The sequence below is a fragment of the Pygoscelis adeliae genome, unplaced genomic scaffold (assembly GCF_000699105.1).
Source record: "Pygoscelis adeliae isolate BGI_AS28 unplaced genomic scaffold, ASM69910v1 Scaffold182, whole genome shotgun sequence".
Classification (NCBI taxonomy): Eukaryota; Metazoa; Chordata; class Aves; order Sphenisciformes; family Spheniscidae; genus Pygoscelis; species Pygoscelis adeliae.
Window position 1 is genome coordinate 96859 of NW_008824669.1, and position 19310 is coordinate 116168.

Here is a 19310-nt window from a genome sequence, read left to right on the forward strand (position 1 = left end):
GAGGCTTTCCCCATTGGATCACCACCTCACCTTGGGAAGAGCTCATCAAACTCTTCTGGGAGAGAAACCAAAGGCAGTGATGCTGGGCTCATGCACAGATCAACGAGATGGATGTGGTGCTGCCGCATGGAGCTGAGCGCGCAAACCCTCACTGCTGTGGCACTCGAGACTTATGGCTTTAGGGTTTGCCCCAGGGACCTTGGGACCTTTTTTCCCCCCATCTTTCAGTGAAGCAACCTCTCTGATGTCCCCCGGGCAATGCCTTTCCCAAGACAAGTGGTACCACTGTGTTTTCTGTGCATGAACTGGACCATCTGTAATTAAATTAAATTAAGAACAGCCACGGAAAGAGGGCCAATGGGTTTTACAGTCAATGCTGGACATGGTGTACAGGTCAGACGCTCTCCAGCCGTGCTCGGATCCTCCTGCTTCTACCTCTGTCAAACCACAAACCGTTCCCCACTGAAGACCCAGACCTTCATCATGTTAAGGGGGGGAAAAAATCTGCCTTTCAGCATTAACCATGTGTATTACTTCCATGTCCCAGTTCTCACAGCATCCCCTCGGTGTCTTTATCCTCACAACCCCTACGATGCAGAAAGGGCTGCTATCACTGGGTGGTTAAGTCGTTTGCTCAAATGACGAGGAAGCCTACGGGAAAGGAGGGATTTCAGCTCATTCCTCCCAAATCCTCATGCTCAGCATGGTAAACACTTCCCTTTGCACCCCAATTGATTCTCCAGTGCCGCAACATAGAATCATAGAATCATTAAGGTTGGAGAAGACCTCTAAGATCATCGAGTCCAACCGTCAACCCAACACCACCATGCCCACTAAACCATGTCCCTAAGTGCCACATCTTCTACACATCTTTTAAATACTTCCAGGGATGGGGACTCAACCACTTCCCTGGGCAGCTTCTTCCAATGTTTAACCAGCTCTTTCAGTAAAGAAATTTTTCCTCGTGTCCAGTCTAAACCTCCCCTGGCGCAACTTGAGGCCATTTCCTCTCGTCCCGTATCTACATCCCAGGAAGGGTTCCAACCCAAATTTGCCTCTTCCATCCTCCGCCTGGGCTGACAACAGGAGGTTTCGTTTTAAGAGCATTTATGCCGACCATCTTGGTTGACCCCTCCAGAAGCAGTCGCACCGACCATCTCAAACCCAGCGGAGTCCACTGAAACCCAAGCGCGACCTCTGCCAAAACCCACGGGATTCGACCCCAGTTTCCACGACCAGAGCGAAGCACAGCACCGAACCAAGAAAGGGCCATCCCTGGGGCATCTAGAGGTTAAACTAAGGTGACGAAGAAACCCTGCGTGGGTATGCGATGGGGTGTGCAACGGGGTATGCCATTGGGTATGCATTAGGATGTGCACTAGGGTGTGCATTAGGGTGTGCAACAGGGTGTGCATTAGGGTGTGCGCTAGGGTATACAATTTGGTGTACATTATGGTATACATTAAGGGATGCAATAGAGTATGCCGTAGAGTATCCAATAGGGTATGCATTAGGGGATGCAATAGGGTATGCCATAGGGTATCCAACCGGGTATCCAACGGGGTACGCAACCAGAGGGTATGCAGTAGGGTGTGCAACAGAAATAGCCCTTCTCCACCGGCACCACGGCATTTCCAACGGCAGGGACGTAAGCAGGCGCTGGCTCTGGCTGGCGGCCGGCGCGCGCTCTGCAGCGGGCTCTGCTGCTCTGTGTCGAGATGTGTACTTCGTGGTGAGTTTTTTTTGGTGTTTTTTTTTTTTTTTGGTGGGGTTTTTTTTTTTTTTTTTTATTAAAAGAAGGTATCAGCCTTCTGTTTGATGTGTTGTTGGCCGCGGTTGCTAAGGGGAGCAGTGTACAATTACAGCCCCAGTGATGTCCACTCTAATAATACACTTGGCTCTGCATAGCTCAGATGCAGACACAGCTCTGCTATAAAGAGCACGGCCATTTCAACAGAGGAATACTCCAACTTATGTTACATGTGAAGGGTTTGTGGCACATTGCTTAACACCCCCCCCGCTGAAGAAGAAAAGCAGTGCAGCCAGTACAAGCCAGTGAGTGAAACCATGACAAGCAAAAACCTCTCGCCGGAGACCCTACTTTCAATTTATTAATTAAGAAGGTATTTCTAGAGGGGTGAAGAAACCATACATGCATCCACCAAGATGTTCTTGCATGCCCCCATCCACCCAAGCTCCCTGGGCCCAATTCGGCCAGGTCCATCCCAAGGGGCTTGCGCAGCCCAAAATCGCTTCTTGTACCAAACACCAACCCAAGCTCAATGAGGAGAAAATCAAACCCAAATGACCCCCCTCAGTGCTGAGCCCCCACATGGCAGCATCTCCCTGAGCTTGACCAGCTGCCCACCCTATGAGTCCCCTTTCCGCATCTCCCTTCAGCATCCCGAAAGGTTCGCAAGCACCCAAATTCAAGACGCAGCCAAGATTTGGGACCAAAACACAGAGGGAGGGATAAATTCAAACCAGAGTTTTCCCGATAGATCCCCTTAGAGCCTGAAATGGTGCAACGCCGGCCGGGGGGGATGCTCTTTAGAGGAGCTGCCTGCAGGGAGGGGGATGACATGACAGTATTCCCATGCCGCGGCGCTGGCATCTGTTTTGGGATCGAAACAAGTCCCCTGAGATAAGCCGCGAACATGTGCAGTCCCCGAGCACAAGCACCTTGTCAACAGCTGAAAATATAAGAGGAGCCAGGTTAAAAAGGCAGTTTATTCAGTTTATTGCCTGCTCTGCGGGAAAACGCCTTGCTGCTTGCTTTAAGGTCCAGCGGCGTATAGGGATGCTGTCTATAGGTACTGGGATCCTGCTTAGGGTGGCTCAACGGGTTAACGCACTAATTTATGAGATCCTCCGGTGGGGCTGAGCTGTTGCCATCGCAGTCCCAAGAGAAAGGGACAAACAAGTCTCTACAAAACAGGAGCATCTGCCGGGAGCAGATGGGGGGGGGCGAGCGAGCCGGCCCCAGGCGCCAGCAGCACTGAGGGGGGATCACATTGATCCCGATTTATCACACCCCGGCAGAGTAATTCCCCAGCTCGCCAGCGCCCGGCGAGCCGAGCTCCTTACATCCGGAGATCAGATTAGTCTGAAAGGTGTTAGAGAGACATAAATCCAGCTCTGGAGCAAGCATTTTAGTAAAGGTTTGTTTTTTTTTTTTTAATTAATGGTAAATTATCTAGAAATGGCTGATGGAAAATATCTGATGGTGGAGGGGCCAGGACTGGAGCTGGGTAATGTTATATCATCAACCATATATCAACATATCATATTGATATTGATAATATGTCATATATCAATACCATCAACCCCTTTATTTCACATCAAGGCGGCTGCAACAAGTCTTTTGTGCTTCATACCTGGGTCTGTCTCCAGCCAGGGCTATCAAGCCTAAATGCATCACAAAAAATCCCAGTTTCAGGCTGACCAAAGTATTTCATGAATCATGCGAATGCATCCAATGATTTTGGTTAGAAAAAACTCCTGTGCTTGGAGAAAGTCAAAATCCTTTACTATCAGAAAGGAAATATTACATTATTTAATTTCACATAGCACTTTGCTTTTGACCTGTAGTGATCTGTCACCTTTTGCCCCATCAAGACGTTTTTAAAAGATGTGCAGTTTGGGGCTGAGCAAATCCCTTTTGCCTATTTTTCTATGCTCTTGCACATGAAATCAGTCACCCGCACACCCTGCTCACCCTTTACATTTCATTTCTTCCCAGCCTTCCACAACGGACATCATGTGCCCTTCACGCCGAGACAGGCTACATGTTCCTGGGAAGCACCTTGCAACTCTCTGGAGATATGAGATATATTATTTATCCGACATCCATGCTATGAAGAGCTGAATATGAAGCCAGTTATTATTGCAGATGACATTGTAGTATATATCAGTCCACTGGGTCTGTTGGTAGGGGTGGCAGTGTTGGGCCAAGAGAAGAAAGCAAGTTGGAAGACTCCTCCCTAACCCAGAAGCACTGCCATCATCCTCATTTTTTGGGTAACACCCTGCTGCTCCCTGGCCATCGCTCCTGGACTTTATTTTGGATTTCTTAGCATTGCTCAGCCAAATGGAGGAAGACGTAAGAGCGACCTGGCATGGGAGGAGTGGGATGCTCGGTTGGGTTAGAGGCCCTTACAGCCCTTTGCTGCTAAATCTGGGACTGATGTTGACCGCAGTTTGTCTCCTCCTGCTTTATAATTGCTTTGGAAATAAATCAATCAGGAAAAAAATCACTGCCTGGTACACACGATGGGCAGATATGTGTTGTGCCCAAGGGCTTTGTGGGGGAGAGCAGAGAAGGAGTGGGCACAGGGAGAGATGCTAGGTTTGATACGCACCCAGGGCAATGAGAAAAGCAAAACCACATCAGTGACTTTGCAGAATTATCTTAGTTTATGTTAAATATTGATTTTCATTATTTTATTTTGCTCCTTATACCCATTTCCCGTGCTTTCCCCATCATTATCCAGGATGGAAAAACCACATGGATTCAGCCCAGCGCAGCTGCTGTATCCGCTCGCTGAGCAGCTCCTGGCTGTTTCAATGGCAAAAAAAGCCGGAACACCACAAGGACAGACTGGTTCTCAGGTCTGCTCTGCCGTTTCCAACACCTCTCCGGGCAGGTATCTCCTCCCAGCCATCCTCGGGGGGTTTGCCCTGCCTGCGCACAACCTGCCGGCACAAAGCTCTGATCTTGGTTGGGATTATATCTCCTTGGACCTAGGCTAGGCCAGATCCAGGTGGGCTTTCTAAACCTGGCTCTGACATTACAGCTACACCCTGGTTTTCTCCAGCTTCCTGCTCCATCAGCCTGCACACCTCTGCATGTGGTCCTGGCACGTGGACATCGCCCTGCTATGGCATCACGTGGAGCTGAAGCAGAGGGAGATGGAAAGACCTGCCCAAGGTGAAAGGCTGATTGCTCACACAGCAAACCTAAAAGCCCTGAATCTGGTAGATATCCAAGCCTACCAGACTACTGGCTATCCCCTTCCCTCTCATTTTCATACGAAAATCCATTGCCAGAAACATTTTCCTGAAAATATGTATTTCTAGGCCAAGTTTCCATTTCAATCAATTGCCATTTTCTTGGGGGGGGAGTGGAAAAAAACCAAACCCAATTCCCAATATTCCCAGCGAGCACTGCTATTCTGGATGCTGCTGCCCACAGACAGCGACGTTGGTGGAGGTGGCAGAAGAAGACAGCTTCTTCTCTCCCATCCCTGCAAATGTGAGTGGCAGCCCTTTGCCCGCTGAACAGACATGAGAAGGTATTCGGAGAGCAGGAAGAAACAACAATCTCATCGCAAGACTTCCTCCACCGCAGGACCAGAAGCATGGGTAACAACCACGTGTGGCTGGCCCAAAAGGCGACTTGGCCCAGACAAGGCACAGCATCCAAGGGAGAGGTCTGGCAAGAGCAAGAAGGTCAAGCAGATGTGCCAAAAACTGGAGCGATGCTGGGCACCGAACACGTGCCGAGAACAGAGAGACAAAACAAGAGCTTTGTACGTGCTGCAGATGACACGTGAGGGAATGGCCAAATGGAAATGCAAATTAAATGGATGGAAATTCATGGTTTCAGCTCTACACGTCCTGTCTCCAAAGAGGCAGAAAGACGGAGGTCCATGTGACACCCTCCCCAGACAGCAACCCCCCCTTGCATGGTGGCGGTACAGTAAAACATGCTCCCCCCCAGCAGATCGCGGGCAGGTGAGGACAGTCCTGTTTCCCCATCGTACACCATTATCATGGACCAGTTATGTGAGTCACTGCCTTTTCCTTCCCCCCAACTTTGCTGTCACTGATGGTTTTGGAGCAGAACAATCAACCAGTACTTCGTATACCAATAAACAAGTCACTCAGAATAATTAGCACACACACAAATTATTTCTGCCTGGGTTGCAATCAGAAACCAGGAGCGAGCCCTTCAGTCAGGTGATGCAACCAACAGCCTACGCAGGGACCATGACTTAACTTGGTATCTCTGGTGCTGAGATGGACTTCAGCCAAAAAGAGCAGCACAGACCCTCCACTGTAAGACCCTCCAAGTTCACTTCTCCTCATGCCACGGGGAGGCTGCCACAAGCAACCCACTCATTTCACAGATGGGCCCTGGTGTCAGATACCATAATTCCACGTACAGCTCATTAAATGGGAATGAAGAGCCAATTGACAATGCCCTCAGTGCCATGTTATCTATGGTAACCATTAAAGATGTGCACAGACAAAATCGCAGGTACACTTCTGTTCTCCTCTCATCAACTGGCTTCAAAAGGAACTTGGTAACAGCTCAGCTCCTGTCCAAATGCATGGTAAGATCAGGCGGGGTGAAGCTGCAGACATCTAACCAACTAATTTTATCTCGTTACCTGCAACATGTTGAGGAGCAGACTCCGGAATTTGGTTCCTTCCACCATGAAGAGCGCCATTTTGTCACAGAGCTTGGCTGCTGTGGAAGCAAAGCTGCGATCCGTCACCGCTTTCTGGTAGATGGTCTTGACTATCTCCCCCAGCATCTCCTCAGAGTTGGTAGAATTCTGGGCCTCCTCCATGAAGGTGGTGAGCTTGGAGTCAACGTCGCTGCTGTTGTTCCTCATGCTGTTGAGGATTTCAATTAATTTGTCCATTTTGTTCTTTTCGGGATTGGTGGTTTCCACCGTGACTTCGTCCTGGTCCGTGAAAAGGGAAAGACAAGGCGTCTGTTACACAAGGAAAAAACAGACATATCAGCCCTTGTCCTTCCACAAACAGCGAAGGGGGAAGGGGATTGAGGAGACATACAAACAGACACAGAAAAAGCAAAGCATCTTTTAGAGGCACAATGGTCTCATCTCAGCATTGAAAACCACAAGTGAAGGAGTCCTTCCCCAGAAACGTTCTCCTTCCCCACTTCCCATAGCACTCAATCCCAGAGTCCAGCCCCTAGGCTCAGGGAGAAGATGCGCCCAAGGGTCCTGAGCTGGGATACCAAGGTCTGACCACCCCTGACTGCCTTCGGCATCTTGAGCAGGTTTCTGGGGGTGTCTACAACATGGTGATAATGGACATTTTTTTGCCTCTATTTTGAAAGTGCACTGATGTTTGCAAAATGCTCAGATAACAATCCTACAGAAATATCTACTTTTTAATATATATATTTAATGATCTAAATTGAGCTCAAAGATGTCACATGATCCCGGCATTAGAAAAACTCTTAACTTTTCCATCTCTTCGCTGTTACACTTTTCACTTCACATCATTACCACAGAATTTATTGCTTCTTTTCAACATTTAATTATGCGTTTGTTCCTTTCCCCCAGAGTAAGGCATGCATCCTGCTTGCTATGGTCTGCCCCCTTCTCCTCCTCTACTTCAATCTGGAAATGTGCTACACAATACAAACCTGTAGCAATTGTTTGGACAACCCCAACGCCAACCAGCAGTTGGAGTTGTCCAAAACTCCCATCAGGAGACCAGTTGTGTTGACTACATCCACCCAGGAGTGGGTGCTTATGTGATGTCTTATAAGACTATAAATTCGCAGAGAGAGCATTAAAATGAATACTCTGAAAGTCTCTGCTATACTCCCATTGCTTTAAAGAACATAAAAATAACTAACAAAATCTCTTCGTCCCCCTCTTGCCACATACATAAATAGTAAATGCACATGCATTCAAAGGTATACATTTCCAACATGCGCTCCCATGGAATTGTATATGTTCAGGTTATTTTTGCTACACATTTTGGAAATCTCATTGGAGATACCCCCACGGACTCATTTTCCAGTCCGACAAAAGAATCTCAAGAGAAAGAATCTGAGTTTCACAGGGGGCAAATGAAGATATCATCTCCGAATTCCTCAGAAATCTGAGGCTGAATATTGTTTCCAAAAAGGATTTCTCCTCCGTCACTTGCATGCAATAGTTTTGTTATTGTTGGGTTGTTGGAAGGAAGGGGGAAAGATAAGGGCGTTTCAATTCATTGCTGAGATAAATGGATATCAACTTTTAAGTAGCTGACTCCAACTATTCAGCACTCAGAAGTCAAAGGTCTGTAATTGTGGAGACAAATTGCCTTTTTTAGACCTCTTTGCAAAGCCGATGAGCTCTGCAGACCAGGAGGCAGTCAGTTGGGATCAGCACCCGGGAAAGGAGCACCCGCGTTGCAGCTCACGCGTGCACCAGCCTTCTCCGAGGGCCTTTGCGTGGGTAGGGGGAGAGTTCCCGGTCATTCTTGGAGAACACACGCTGGTAGCAACCTCAACCAAGGAGGCGAGCATTGTGTCAATAAAAGGCCTCCTGAAGAAGCACGAAGACACTTCGAGAGAAGTGTTGACACTGGGAGATTAAGATAAATTGGGTGCATTCATGGAAAGGTCCCTCGAGCCCAACCCACCCTTTGTAAGGAGAATGGCCAACAGCCAGACTTTTGGAAAAAGGGAAACTCAACGTTCCCCTAAGAAGTAGTACCTTTTCTTTTAGTCTCCTCCGCAGCCTGTCTTTGGAAGACTGAAGCAAATTGATCTTGGGTCTTTCCCCAATGCGCTCGTGAATACTGTCTTTCCGCTTGGTCTCCAACTCCTGGATGTACTGCTGAGACTGCTTCTCCACAGCCTCTGGGCCCCGGTGCGTCTCCACGGGAATATGCACTGTGCAGATGGAGGTGTCCTCGATTTTCAAATTCTCAGTCTCTTTGGCGTTTCTGTGTGTTTCTTTGTCGTTGGGCGAGTGCTTCTGGTTGTGGTGCCATCTCCGGTTCTGGCTGTAGCCGTGGTGGCCTGTCCTGCCTGAGGAGTGAGGGGCCTGGCCTCCTTGGTAGAGTTTCTGGTGGTCCCTGTTGTGTTTGGTGCCACCTTGCTGATGATCTGCGTGCTGCTGAGACTTGTTCCCACCGGGAAGTCTCTGCTGTCGCCTGGAAAGTCAAAGGAAGTCGTTAGTACATCCTTTCCTGCATGGTCCTGTTTGGTCAACACATCTTCTGTCCCACCAAACACCCTGGCCCTTGGCAGGTGGACTCTGTGGGTCTCCCCACCACAAAAGGGGAGCCAATTTCTTGGCATCTAACACAACCTCGTACCAACTCATGCCTCTAAATCTCTTTCGATAACAGGCACGTTTCAGCTGAAAGTTTTCATGAACAGTTAGATAACATGATTTTGGTTCCCAGGAAAATCCCAGGTTTCTGTGTTTTCTACGCTACTTCCACACTAAACCAGGGAAGACCTGGTTAGTCCCAGCTCAGCAGCGGGAAGTCAGGCAGGCAGGCAAGAAATATCAGGAGATTTTTTTTTTTCTGAAGACCTAAGGAGCTCCTGATAAGCCTGGCCTACAGCACCACTTGCTCCTCTTGCTTGCCACCTCTGCTGTACCAACATGGCATTGGTTTGCATAATTTTAAGCGTATCGGGAATTTCTAAGAGAGCAAAAAAAGCTAAAAAGCGAATTACCGAGTAAAAGAGGTGCCCACACCAAACGGTTTTGTTTGGCCTTTCTTTATGCATGTCCTTCATCGTTGCTATGCCGGGAGAGGACGCATGTGTGGATGAAGAAGCTGAGGACCACGCGTGGCTCTGGCAGCGCGGGGAGCCAGGACCATTACCTCCGGATAGCAGGCTGGGTACATATGGCTCCAAACGGATAACATGGAAATTCAACAGGCACAAAGAGGAGGAATTGCCTGCAAATGGTTTGCTCGAGAGACTACAGCGGCTCAGAAGGGGTAAGCAAGCCCCTGTGTGCTGGCCGTAACTGGTAGCCGAGACGGCAGGTCCTCAAAAAATCAATGGTTGAACAGAAGAAACGCTTTGGCAGCCTTGGACATTTCAGATTTCCGCACGAGCTGCAGCATGGCCCTCCCCAGTGGAGAAGGCTGAGCCGGCATGCCATCATCAAGGATGCAATTAAGATGGAGACGGTCCTGGCGTCGGCTGCCTTCGCCTGGGACTCTGCAGAGTTAGTCCTAAGCACGACAGCAGCTCCCTGCCTGCCCGCTGCCTTTTTAACGCTTGGTATTGGCTCTGAGAGCACACGGGATGCTTTAATGCTCAGCTCCTTACAAGGCTGCTGGGAGCAGTGTTGGAGGCTCGCAAGGGACATCTCCCCAGCATCGTCCCCCGAAACAGGGAAACAATTGTGAGCGCTGCGGTGACCAAACTGGTCTGCATCTGTACTGGTTTTGTAGCTGTTATAATCCCCCTGCTCGCCTTATCCCTTACCCCAAGCCCCCGCCCCCGTTCGGATAAATACCAGCGTTTATTTAAAACCCGTCGCATAGCAATTAATTTTATTTTCATCATCCGCACCGCTCGGCTAAGGGCGCTCGGATGAAGGAAGCGGCCATTCACAAATACATTTCAATGGTCAGCGGCTAAACAGTCTCCAACCCTGCCTGCCAAAGCCATCTGCCCATCAAATCTGTATTCCTTGGCATCCCCAGGAGTTAAAACCTATTTTCCGAGGCCAACTGGCTCTTAACCATAAAGAGCGAGGGCTCATGTTTGACGAATGCAGGACGAAGAGGCTTGTTCGTGGTGGCAGTGGAAGGAATTTGTGTTTAGTCTCAGACCACCGGATCTGGTTTTCGGAGATATTCAGCGTGGTGGTTTTTCTTTTTTTTTTTGCAAGCTGAATGGCAGGGAATTTAAAAAAAAAAAAAAAAAGAAGGACCTGGGGAAAGCTTTCCTGTTTGCTGGAGCTTACAAGCATTTTATGAGTACAGATTCTCCACATCAAGTTTTCCTGGCATTTCTTTGTTTCCTCTCAGTAACGCAATCACATAAACCGCTTTGTAAAGAGCAACGCTTATTAAAAGGGGAATGTCAAAATAAAAGTTAGTTAAGACCCTTATCTAGTACTGAGCCCTCACATGCTTAAGCGTGCAAGAGTTTTGCTGATATAATTCAGCGTTTGCTTTCTGTGGTTTTGCTCTTCTCTTGCCTCAGACATCTGAGTTTAACTGTTTGGGTGCACTTTTATTCCTGGGTCATTAGCCAGACAGGCTGCTACTGTATTTAAGCTGCAAATATTGCACAGAAATGACAAAAGTTGCACTCAGACACAGCTTTAATTTAAGCAGAGGTAAGGCAAAACGCCTGGAAATGAGCTGGGAACCAACCTCTGCTGTAAATTCCTGCAAGAAATGCGTGCAGGGACATTTTTTTTTCCCTAAAGACATAACGATATTATAAACCAAACCGTTTCTGTTTAAGGGCTGTGAAAGAAAAAAAAAAAAAGGTTTAAGATTACAAAAAACCACTTAAGCCAGTGTGGAATGTGCAAGATGGTTCGGTTTGGGGCTTTTGGAATAGGACAGGGAGAGGACAGGCAGCTCCGTCCCCGTACAGGACAGCTAAAAAGCAATATCCCCATGGCAAGGAGCAGAGCAAACACAAACCGAAGCTCTGCAGTCACTGACCACAGGACGGAAAACACCAGAGTTAAACAAGTTAGGAAAAAAAATTTGCAAGAAATAAAAGGCAAAGGAAGGAGAATGGCAAACAAGAAGCAATGTCCGTGACTTGGCAGCAGGCAGGGGTCTAGACGATAATCCAGCGTTCAGGCAGAGACTCGTTGTGTGCTTTTATCTTCCCAACACCCCAGCGAAGAAGAAAAGCCAAGAAGAAATAGGACTCTGCAGCAAAGAAGAGCCAAAGCAGGGAGAACGGGGCCCAGATCTTAAAACTTTTTTGACTGCACAGCATCGCAAAGCCCGGGAGGTTGGGATGACCCATCCTTGGTCTCAGGTGTGACCAAGGTGCCGGGGACATAGAGAGCCCCAGGAAGGGGCAAGATGGGGACAAGGGCACCCCACCACATGCATCCGCTGGGGGTTGAGTTGATGGAACACAACCTCGTGCGTGCTCGAGAGCAGGAGAGCCGAGATGGTGGCCTGGGGTGACCTGCCAAGCTTAGGGAACCAGACCATGTAGGAACCCAAAGGCACCTCCCAGCCCAGCGTTTTAGGCTTGCCATGCCGAAGGGAGGAACAGCTGAAGCTTGAATCCCACAGCAACATCTCCGAGCAAAGGAAGAATTCACCCCAGAAAAATGCTGCAGCTACTGGGAAATCTTTCTTCTGTCCCTCTCTGCTCATCCTTTGCTGTAAGGACATGGTGCCTTGCGGGGAATCCGGCTTCAGCTACAAGAAAAAGTACCTAGAGAGCACACCGCTCTCTTACTTCTTGCCTCTGTTTAATGTTAAATAACTCTTTTCACTTCAAAGGCCACATTCTGATTCAGCTCAAAACTCCCCCTGACTTCAGTGGGACCAGGGGTTTGGCCATCAGTCAACGTGGAGCCTTAAAGAGACGTTGAGAGTTACAAAGAAACTGCAGAAGAACTAAAACCCAAAGGGAGAGAGTCAGGGTTGCCAAGCTGGAAATAGGATGGTATCGCTTGTGCTATCATTTCTCCACTGATTTTTTTATTTAATTAACTAAATGAGATACCTTTCAACAGAATTTAGATCTGACAAATGTCTGCTCTGTCAGAGGAGCCTACGCAAACAAATCTAAGGCTTCAGCTGTCTCGGTGATTACCAGCCTACGTGCTCAGAAATACGGGATTCCTGCAAGTTTTTACTACATCGTTTGCTCCCAAGGAAAGGGGCTGGAAGGCACAAGGCCGGGGAAAATAACTCCAGACACGTGGACAGCTGTGGTCTAAAACACAGTTGCTCCGTCCCGTCAGCCCTGCTCATATCCCCCCGAGCGAGACAAGTCCTCCGAGAGCCCCCACCATTTGTCTGGCATGTGGAGAGCCGGAGGACAACGCGGGGTTACATTCTCCTGGTGGTTGCACGGAGATTTGGTCAGGCAATTCCTGCAAATACTGAGAGGTAAGGAGCTACAGCTCCAATGGCACTCAAGACATTTAACCTGCGGTGCAGAGCATCCCGAACGGACTGAGATCCCGTCCGTGGGCTCAGGGACTGGATGCTTTGGACATCCTGGATCTTGCCTTCGAAGAACCTGCCTGGACATCACGCTTGCCCTCAATCCCAGGCAACTCTCCCATGGGACAAACCCTCCTGGGCACGCTAAGCTCCTCACAGAGGAGGGATGCTGGTTTTGTCCTGCTTTCATGCAGAGCCTGATACCTGGTGGGCACAGCCAGGGCCACGGACTTGCAGCCACTCAGGCAAGAAGTTGAGAACAAAGAGCGGTGCCATGGCCAAGGTCAAACCTTCTGCTTCCCCTTCATCCTTCTGGTGAATGGAAACATTCCTCACTGCATTCTGCAGACAGAAAGTTTCTCTCCACCCTTTCTTCTGCCCAGGCAGGATCTCACCTTTGTGCCAGGATCAGGCCCAGGAATATGGCGCTAAGTCTTGGGAGCATCTCATGATCAACTTTGCTATTAACATGCCTGCAATTAATTAGCAATTGCCGCTATAAGGGATAGATTACGATCTGCTGCAGAAATGGACTCTGTGGGACCTTCCACTCCTATGAGGATCCCAGGTCCCACTTATCCGTGGCACCCCCCAACGCCAGAAGAGTAGAGCATCCCCGAGGCACGCAGCAACTGTACCTGCAAATGGAGGACTAGTGGGGCTGGCTCTATGGGACGAAGGGCCACCTCTCTCCCACCTTCTTTTTGAAAACCCCACAGTAATTTTCCATTGAGGGAGGGAAATTAAATAAAGCTCTTAGAGACACCACTGAAAGATTTAAATGCACAGAGACTGATAGCAACTGGGTTCTTCACGGCTGTACTAGCTAGCTGCCCTGAAAAGGGAAAGGGCAGGAAGAAGCAGAGTCCCCTGAAACATCCCCTGAACAAATCAATGTCTCTAGGCTCAGGCTTTCTGAACTAAGCATTTCACGCACCACGAAACCTGACGGCAACCCCAACCCTGGCCAGGGACGCAGTCGATGATGGCATGGCTTGGAGAGAGGTACCCCGCTAGCCCTGCCAGCTCCTCTGCATCCCACCACCGCGTTCCACCAGCACATCCTCCCCTCTGCCCCCAGCAGCCGTGCAGATTACGTGGCAGTCTTGGATCCCATGAGTAGGGGATGCAGCTCCCCAAATAACCGGACTGGCACCCCTGAGCAGGCACTGCTGGAGGGGTTCGCCATTGGCACTGGCTTTGGACACCTAAGGGACGTCGTGGTCCAAACTGGAAGGCCTGAAGGATCCCAGTTAGGAGCTGGTGGAATTTTACAGCATCTAAAACTGGTCCTGGAGGTCTAATTCTGCACTGGGAGGTCAATGGGAATATTGCTATTAATATAATGAGGAGGAATTTCTATTCTAGAGGCCTGACTTCCCCCAAAAGTATTCTTCACCAAGCCTACCTCCAAAGGCACTGTGATGTTTTACGTGTGTGCATAATGATAACTCAGAGTTGCTTTGGTGCAGGGAGCATCACAGTCCAGCCATGGCCATTTTCTATCCTCACTATGATTGAGAATGGGAAACACTCAAATAAGCTTGACGGTTCCACACAATTTAATCAAAAACCTCAAAACCCCACAGAAAGCAACAACCACCAGCTCCAAGGATGAAGAACACAGGACTTCTGTATGTGTTTTCCCTTTGGCTTTCTCTCTCTAACTGGTTTCGCTTGGCTCCAGTTTAATTTTTGTTTGCATTTTTCTCAGATGAGAAGGGAACAAGATGTCATGTTCACTCCTGAAAACAAAAGTGAAATTATTCACATTTCTTTTATGCCTTTCTGTCACTAGGGTTAAAGTCTACCCCGATCAATAGACCCAGCCCATGTGTCTGGATGGGCATGGCATTTTGGAAGCGTAGAAAATCCACCTGTCAAAACGGTGGTGATCAGGATCTCAGATCATCTTCAAACAGTTGAGACATGATGCGTGCTTTAGGTCTTACACGTACGCATCCTTGAAAACATACAATGAACTCCAGAAGACAAGCACAGCCAACAAAAACAACCCTGTGAGGGTAGAGATGTTTTTGATGAGGCTCACAGCATCTGGCTGCTGGGAAAAGCATTATGAAACCTTCAGATGAGCTGCCTACCTGGGAAAAAGTCCTCTGGTCACCACCTTGGTCTTGGGGTACATCTGCTGCTGACAACCCTCCCTTGGGCCTGGACATCTGTCAAGGACGTCTGTCTTTGTTTGCTAAAGATGATTTCGTTTGGCCTTTACAACACAACTAGACTCACTATAAACCAACTTGGTAGCATTGATTTTTATGACGAGGGTGGTGAAACACTGGCACAGGTTGCCCAGAGGGGTGGTGGATGCCCCATCCCTGGAAACATTCCAGGTCAGGCTGGACGGGGCTCTGGGCGACCTGATCTCTTTGAAGATGTCCCTGCCCACGGCAGGGGGGTTGGACTAGATGGCCTTGAGAGGTCCCTTCCAACCCAAACCATTCTGTGATTCTGTGACTGAAAGACAGAGACACCCAAGGTGCTCATGCAATAATGCATCCAAAAAATGGGTGTAGGGTTGACACAAAGCACGGTTCATCATGGGATGCACTATCTTCTGCTATGGGATGCTGACTGATTTGGCCTTTCCAAACACACAAACGGACCTGATTTCTCCCTGTGCCTTCCTGCAGCATCGCTTCACACCATCGGTGTCCACTACTTCTCCCACCACAGTGATGGACACCCCACTCACAGGACCACCAGATGAGTGCCCAGTCTGCAGGCTGTGCTGCAGGAGCAGAGACAGCCCTGCTGGGCTGAAACGACACGGCACAAAGTCCATCGGAGCAGACTCAGCAACGCATTGAAGAGCAAACTTGTCTGCTGCTGAAGTCCAATGAAAGTCCTCACATGCTGCAATGCTTGGCCGCACAGGCTGCCTGAGTCAGCTATTTTCTTCTAAGCTTCATGGAAATGAATCTTCAGGAGGAATTTAAGTAGCTGTTTTGCAACACCAGCTTGGGAAAGACATCCCAAGTACAGATGGCATGCGAGATAGCTCCAAAACAGCTCTTCAAATGCTTTGCTGGATCTCCCACAAATCATTAGGGATGTCCAGATGGAGGCCCTTGTTGCACAGGGCGGGCAACCAGCTAGGAAGACACCCCCTGGACTTCAAGGCTGACTGCCCAGACTGGTGTAGAAATCACTGCAGTGATTTCATGTAGAAATTGCTTGGAAATGGTTCTCTTCATAAACTACATTGCTTGGAATTATGTTTTTGGATTCTTAGCGTATTGTAAACATGTCTGAAAAAATTACATGAAAACCATAGGAAAATACAGGGACAAGGAACTGAATCCAGTTTAGTTGAAATAGTTTAAACCTGAAAGACACAACCACGGCACACGACGTTTTCCAAAAATCTGCTGAGCGCAAATACACACGGATCCTGGACTACTGGTAAGAATGTGACTTGAATGAATATAGATTCATCTTTTACTACTATGCAATAAAAGAGCTTATATCGCAGACTCCAGGCTGCCTCCTTTAAAAATACACCAAGGCTGATCAGTTATCCCAAGATCCGATAATCCTCCAAGAGATATAAGCTTTAAACCCGTGCCAAGATGCACAGACACAGCCCACCACCATCCCTCCATGGTCCTGTCCCTCAAGACACAACCTAAATAGTACGTACGAGCCCCCACCTGCTGCCTTTTTGTTCAGCTGTCTTCCTTTAGACCTCTGTGACTCTTTGACCTGCAAGCAAGGAGACATCCTAGGTTTTTTCCATCTCCTATTTATACCAGTGCTTTCTAGTGAAGAAATAAATGTCTTTCCTGTAGGAGTTAAGGCAAGATTTGACAGGATCTCCTAACAGCTGTCCAGACACATGAGCTGACCCAAAGTCCACGGCAAGCAATTACTTCCGACACGGGGATCTGGTAAAACACCAACTCAAGGAGCAGAGATGCTCTGGACTTATGTGTGTGCCAGGAGCCTTTATCAAACACGTTAAATACACTTCTTTAAAAATGATGCAGCGCGCTATAGCATTTAGCGTAGAGCTTTGGGAGCTAGGATCCATCTGGACATCGACTTATTGCAACCCAATGACAATCCTAAGCAGCTTCCCAAATGTTTGCCTAAGTCTGTCCCACTGTCAAAAGAAGAGTTGTCTCCTCTTGACCCCATTCCTGCCTCCTCTCTCATGCTACCCCTAATGCTCACGTGGATGTGCTGAGCTGTGCCAGGGTCTGATCCACTCCAAAAATTTGCTTTCTCTTGGATGAGTTTCCACTCATCAGTTTGGAAGGGAACACGTGGCTCAGGGGGAGGCACAGAGCTGGGTCACCTTCTGCAGCTCCAGCGTCCCGTAGCTGCTCGGAGACCAGCACCCCCAGCTTTAAGCGGGAAATTGGGATGATCCATAGCATCTGCACAACGCTGGGAATGGATGGAGCGATGTTAGTTTAAATGAAATAAAGAAGCCTGTTGTCCACTCATGCCCTGGAGGCTGTCACGCTAAATAAAGACATTATCAGAGAAAGAGCAGATACTCAGCGCCTTCATGCCTGTTAACGACCCCGGCACCTTCCAAATCAATCTAGGAACTCTCTTTCCCACAGATGGTCCCTTGGAGACAGACTGCTGTGGCTTTAGTAGGAATAAATGGAAACAAAACAGTTAACAAATATCCAAAAATAGAGCGTAGTTAACTTTTTTTTTTTTTTAATATGGAGATGAAAAATCCCTGGGTGATTTACGTGCCAGCAGAGATATTAGCTGCATATAATAGATGCAATATTTTTAATACTAATATTTTGGGCTGAGACAAGAGTGGGAATGGAAAGTATTTCCAGTGCCTTGACTTCTTTATTTTGCAAACATCAGTTGCTAACTGGGGTCAGACAGAAATATTGTTTCTGCAACAAGAGCCCAAACAACTCGAGCTGGCAACTTCTTCACACACTAACCATGCCAGGAGGCCCTGCAGAGCTTCAGCACGTTGCTCCGTCCCAGGTCTTTGGGGCCAACGTCCCCAACTTGGGCTTGCAGGGAGAAGGAGTGGGTGGTAAATGCTCTCTTGCAGAGAGGGTGGCTACTTGCCATGGCCAAAAACTGGAAGTCACCACCCAAACTGTGCAGCCACACCATTGAAGTGCTGCTGGGCTTCTCCAAATGGGCCAGGTGTCATGGAAAGACCTCGTGTGACACAGAGGATGCCATAAAACCTTTTTTTACCCATCAAAAGCATCAACCTCTGCTTGCCCTTACCTCTCAGTTCAGTTGCCAGGTAACTCTGGAGAGCAACCTGGCAGCAGAAAGCCCTTGGTGCTCGTTCCAAGTGATCACCACCAACGACACATTCATATTTGAGGATTGAAAGCAGGAGAAAGAAACAAGTTATTTCACTTTATATTCACTCCAGCAACCAGCTGCTGTCAAGACCTCCATGAACTCGTGCTGGAAAACAACATGTAGATGGATAAACCCATTTCCAGTACTGAGGAGCCATGCCGGAAACACTCCACCAAAGAGAAAGCCATTTCAATAACAGATCGGTTTCCTAGTGCAGAGGAACCTGCCGCTATATTTCCTTCCCTCAATTCTGGCCGGCTGAAATAGCATCACGTAGACGATTGTGTTTTGCACTACATGACACTAAAAGAGCAGCCTTGAAGGACAGTCTCATGGGTGACGGGGTTCACACATACAAGGACCTGGTGGCCGTGGGTTCACTGCGAGGTCTGCGGTGGGGGAAGGTCCAACCACAGCCCCTTCCCTCCTTTCTGCCTTGGTTTCCTCGTGGGGAAAGGGGGGATGCTGAGAGCAGCCCTCTGCCAAAAAGCACTTTGAGGTTGATGGACAACAAAACACTGCAGCATTGTTTCACCTCTGGCTGTCTTCCCTGGGGTCAGCTCTTGCATTGCTTCCCCATGACTCTTCCTACAGCTGACTGACCCAACAGCACCCTATGCTTGCCCACACGATGAAGACTTTCCTGCCAGGTTGGTTAAAAATAAATAAGTGACATCATCAGCTACCAAAGCAACACCAATACAACCAAGATGACCAAGGTGCCCTGGGTGGAGGGCCACAAAAAATGGTCAGGGGGATGGAACACCTCTCCTATGCAGAAAGGCTGAGAGAGTTGGAGTTGTCCAGCCTGGAGAAGAGAAGGCTTCGGGGAGACCTTATTGTGGCCTATCAGTGCTTAAAGGGGGCTTAGAAGAAAGATGGGGACAGACTTTTTAGCAGGGCCTGTTGTGACAGGACAAGGGGGAATGGCTTTAAACTAAAAAAGGTAGAATCAGACTAGAGAGAAGGAAGAAATGTTTTACGCTGAGGGTGGTGAAGCACTGGCACAGGTTGCCCAGAGAGGTGGTGGATGCCCCATCCTTGGAAACATTCCAGGTCAGGACGGACGGGGCTCTGAGCGACCT

The 19310-nt window shown here is 48.6% G+C and overlaps 1 protein-coding gene across 4 annotated transcripts in view; it reads right to left on the bottom strand.

The window, feature by feature from the left end:
• CTIF (CBP80/20-dependent translation initiation factor) overlaps window positions 1-19310 on the bottom strand; it is a 147839-nt gene that overhangs the window by 33005 nt on the left and 95524 nt on the right. For 3 of the 4 annotated variants that reach the window (XM_009322961.1, XM_009322960.1, XM_009322957.1), the window contains 2 exons: window positions 8475-8916; window positions 6396-6725 (listed from right to left, as the gene is read on the bottom strand). In XM_009322961.1, coding sequence (XP_009321236.1) covers window positions 6396-6725; window positions 8475-8916 — 772 coding nt within the window. The remainder of the gene's footprint in view (window positions 1-6395; window positions 6726-8474; window positions 8917-19310) is intronic. The other variant, XM_009322959.1, reaches the window with a different exon arrangement.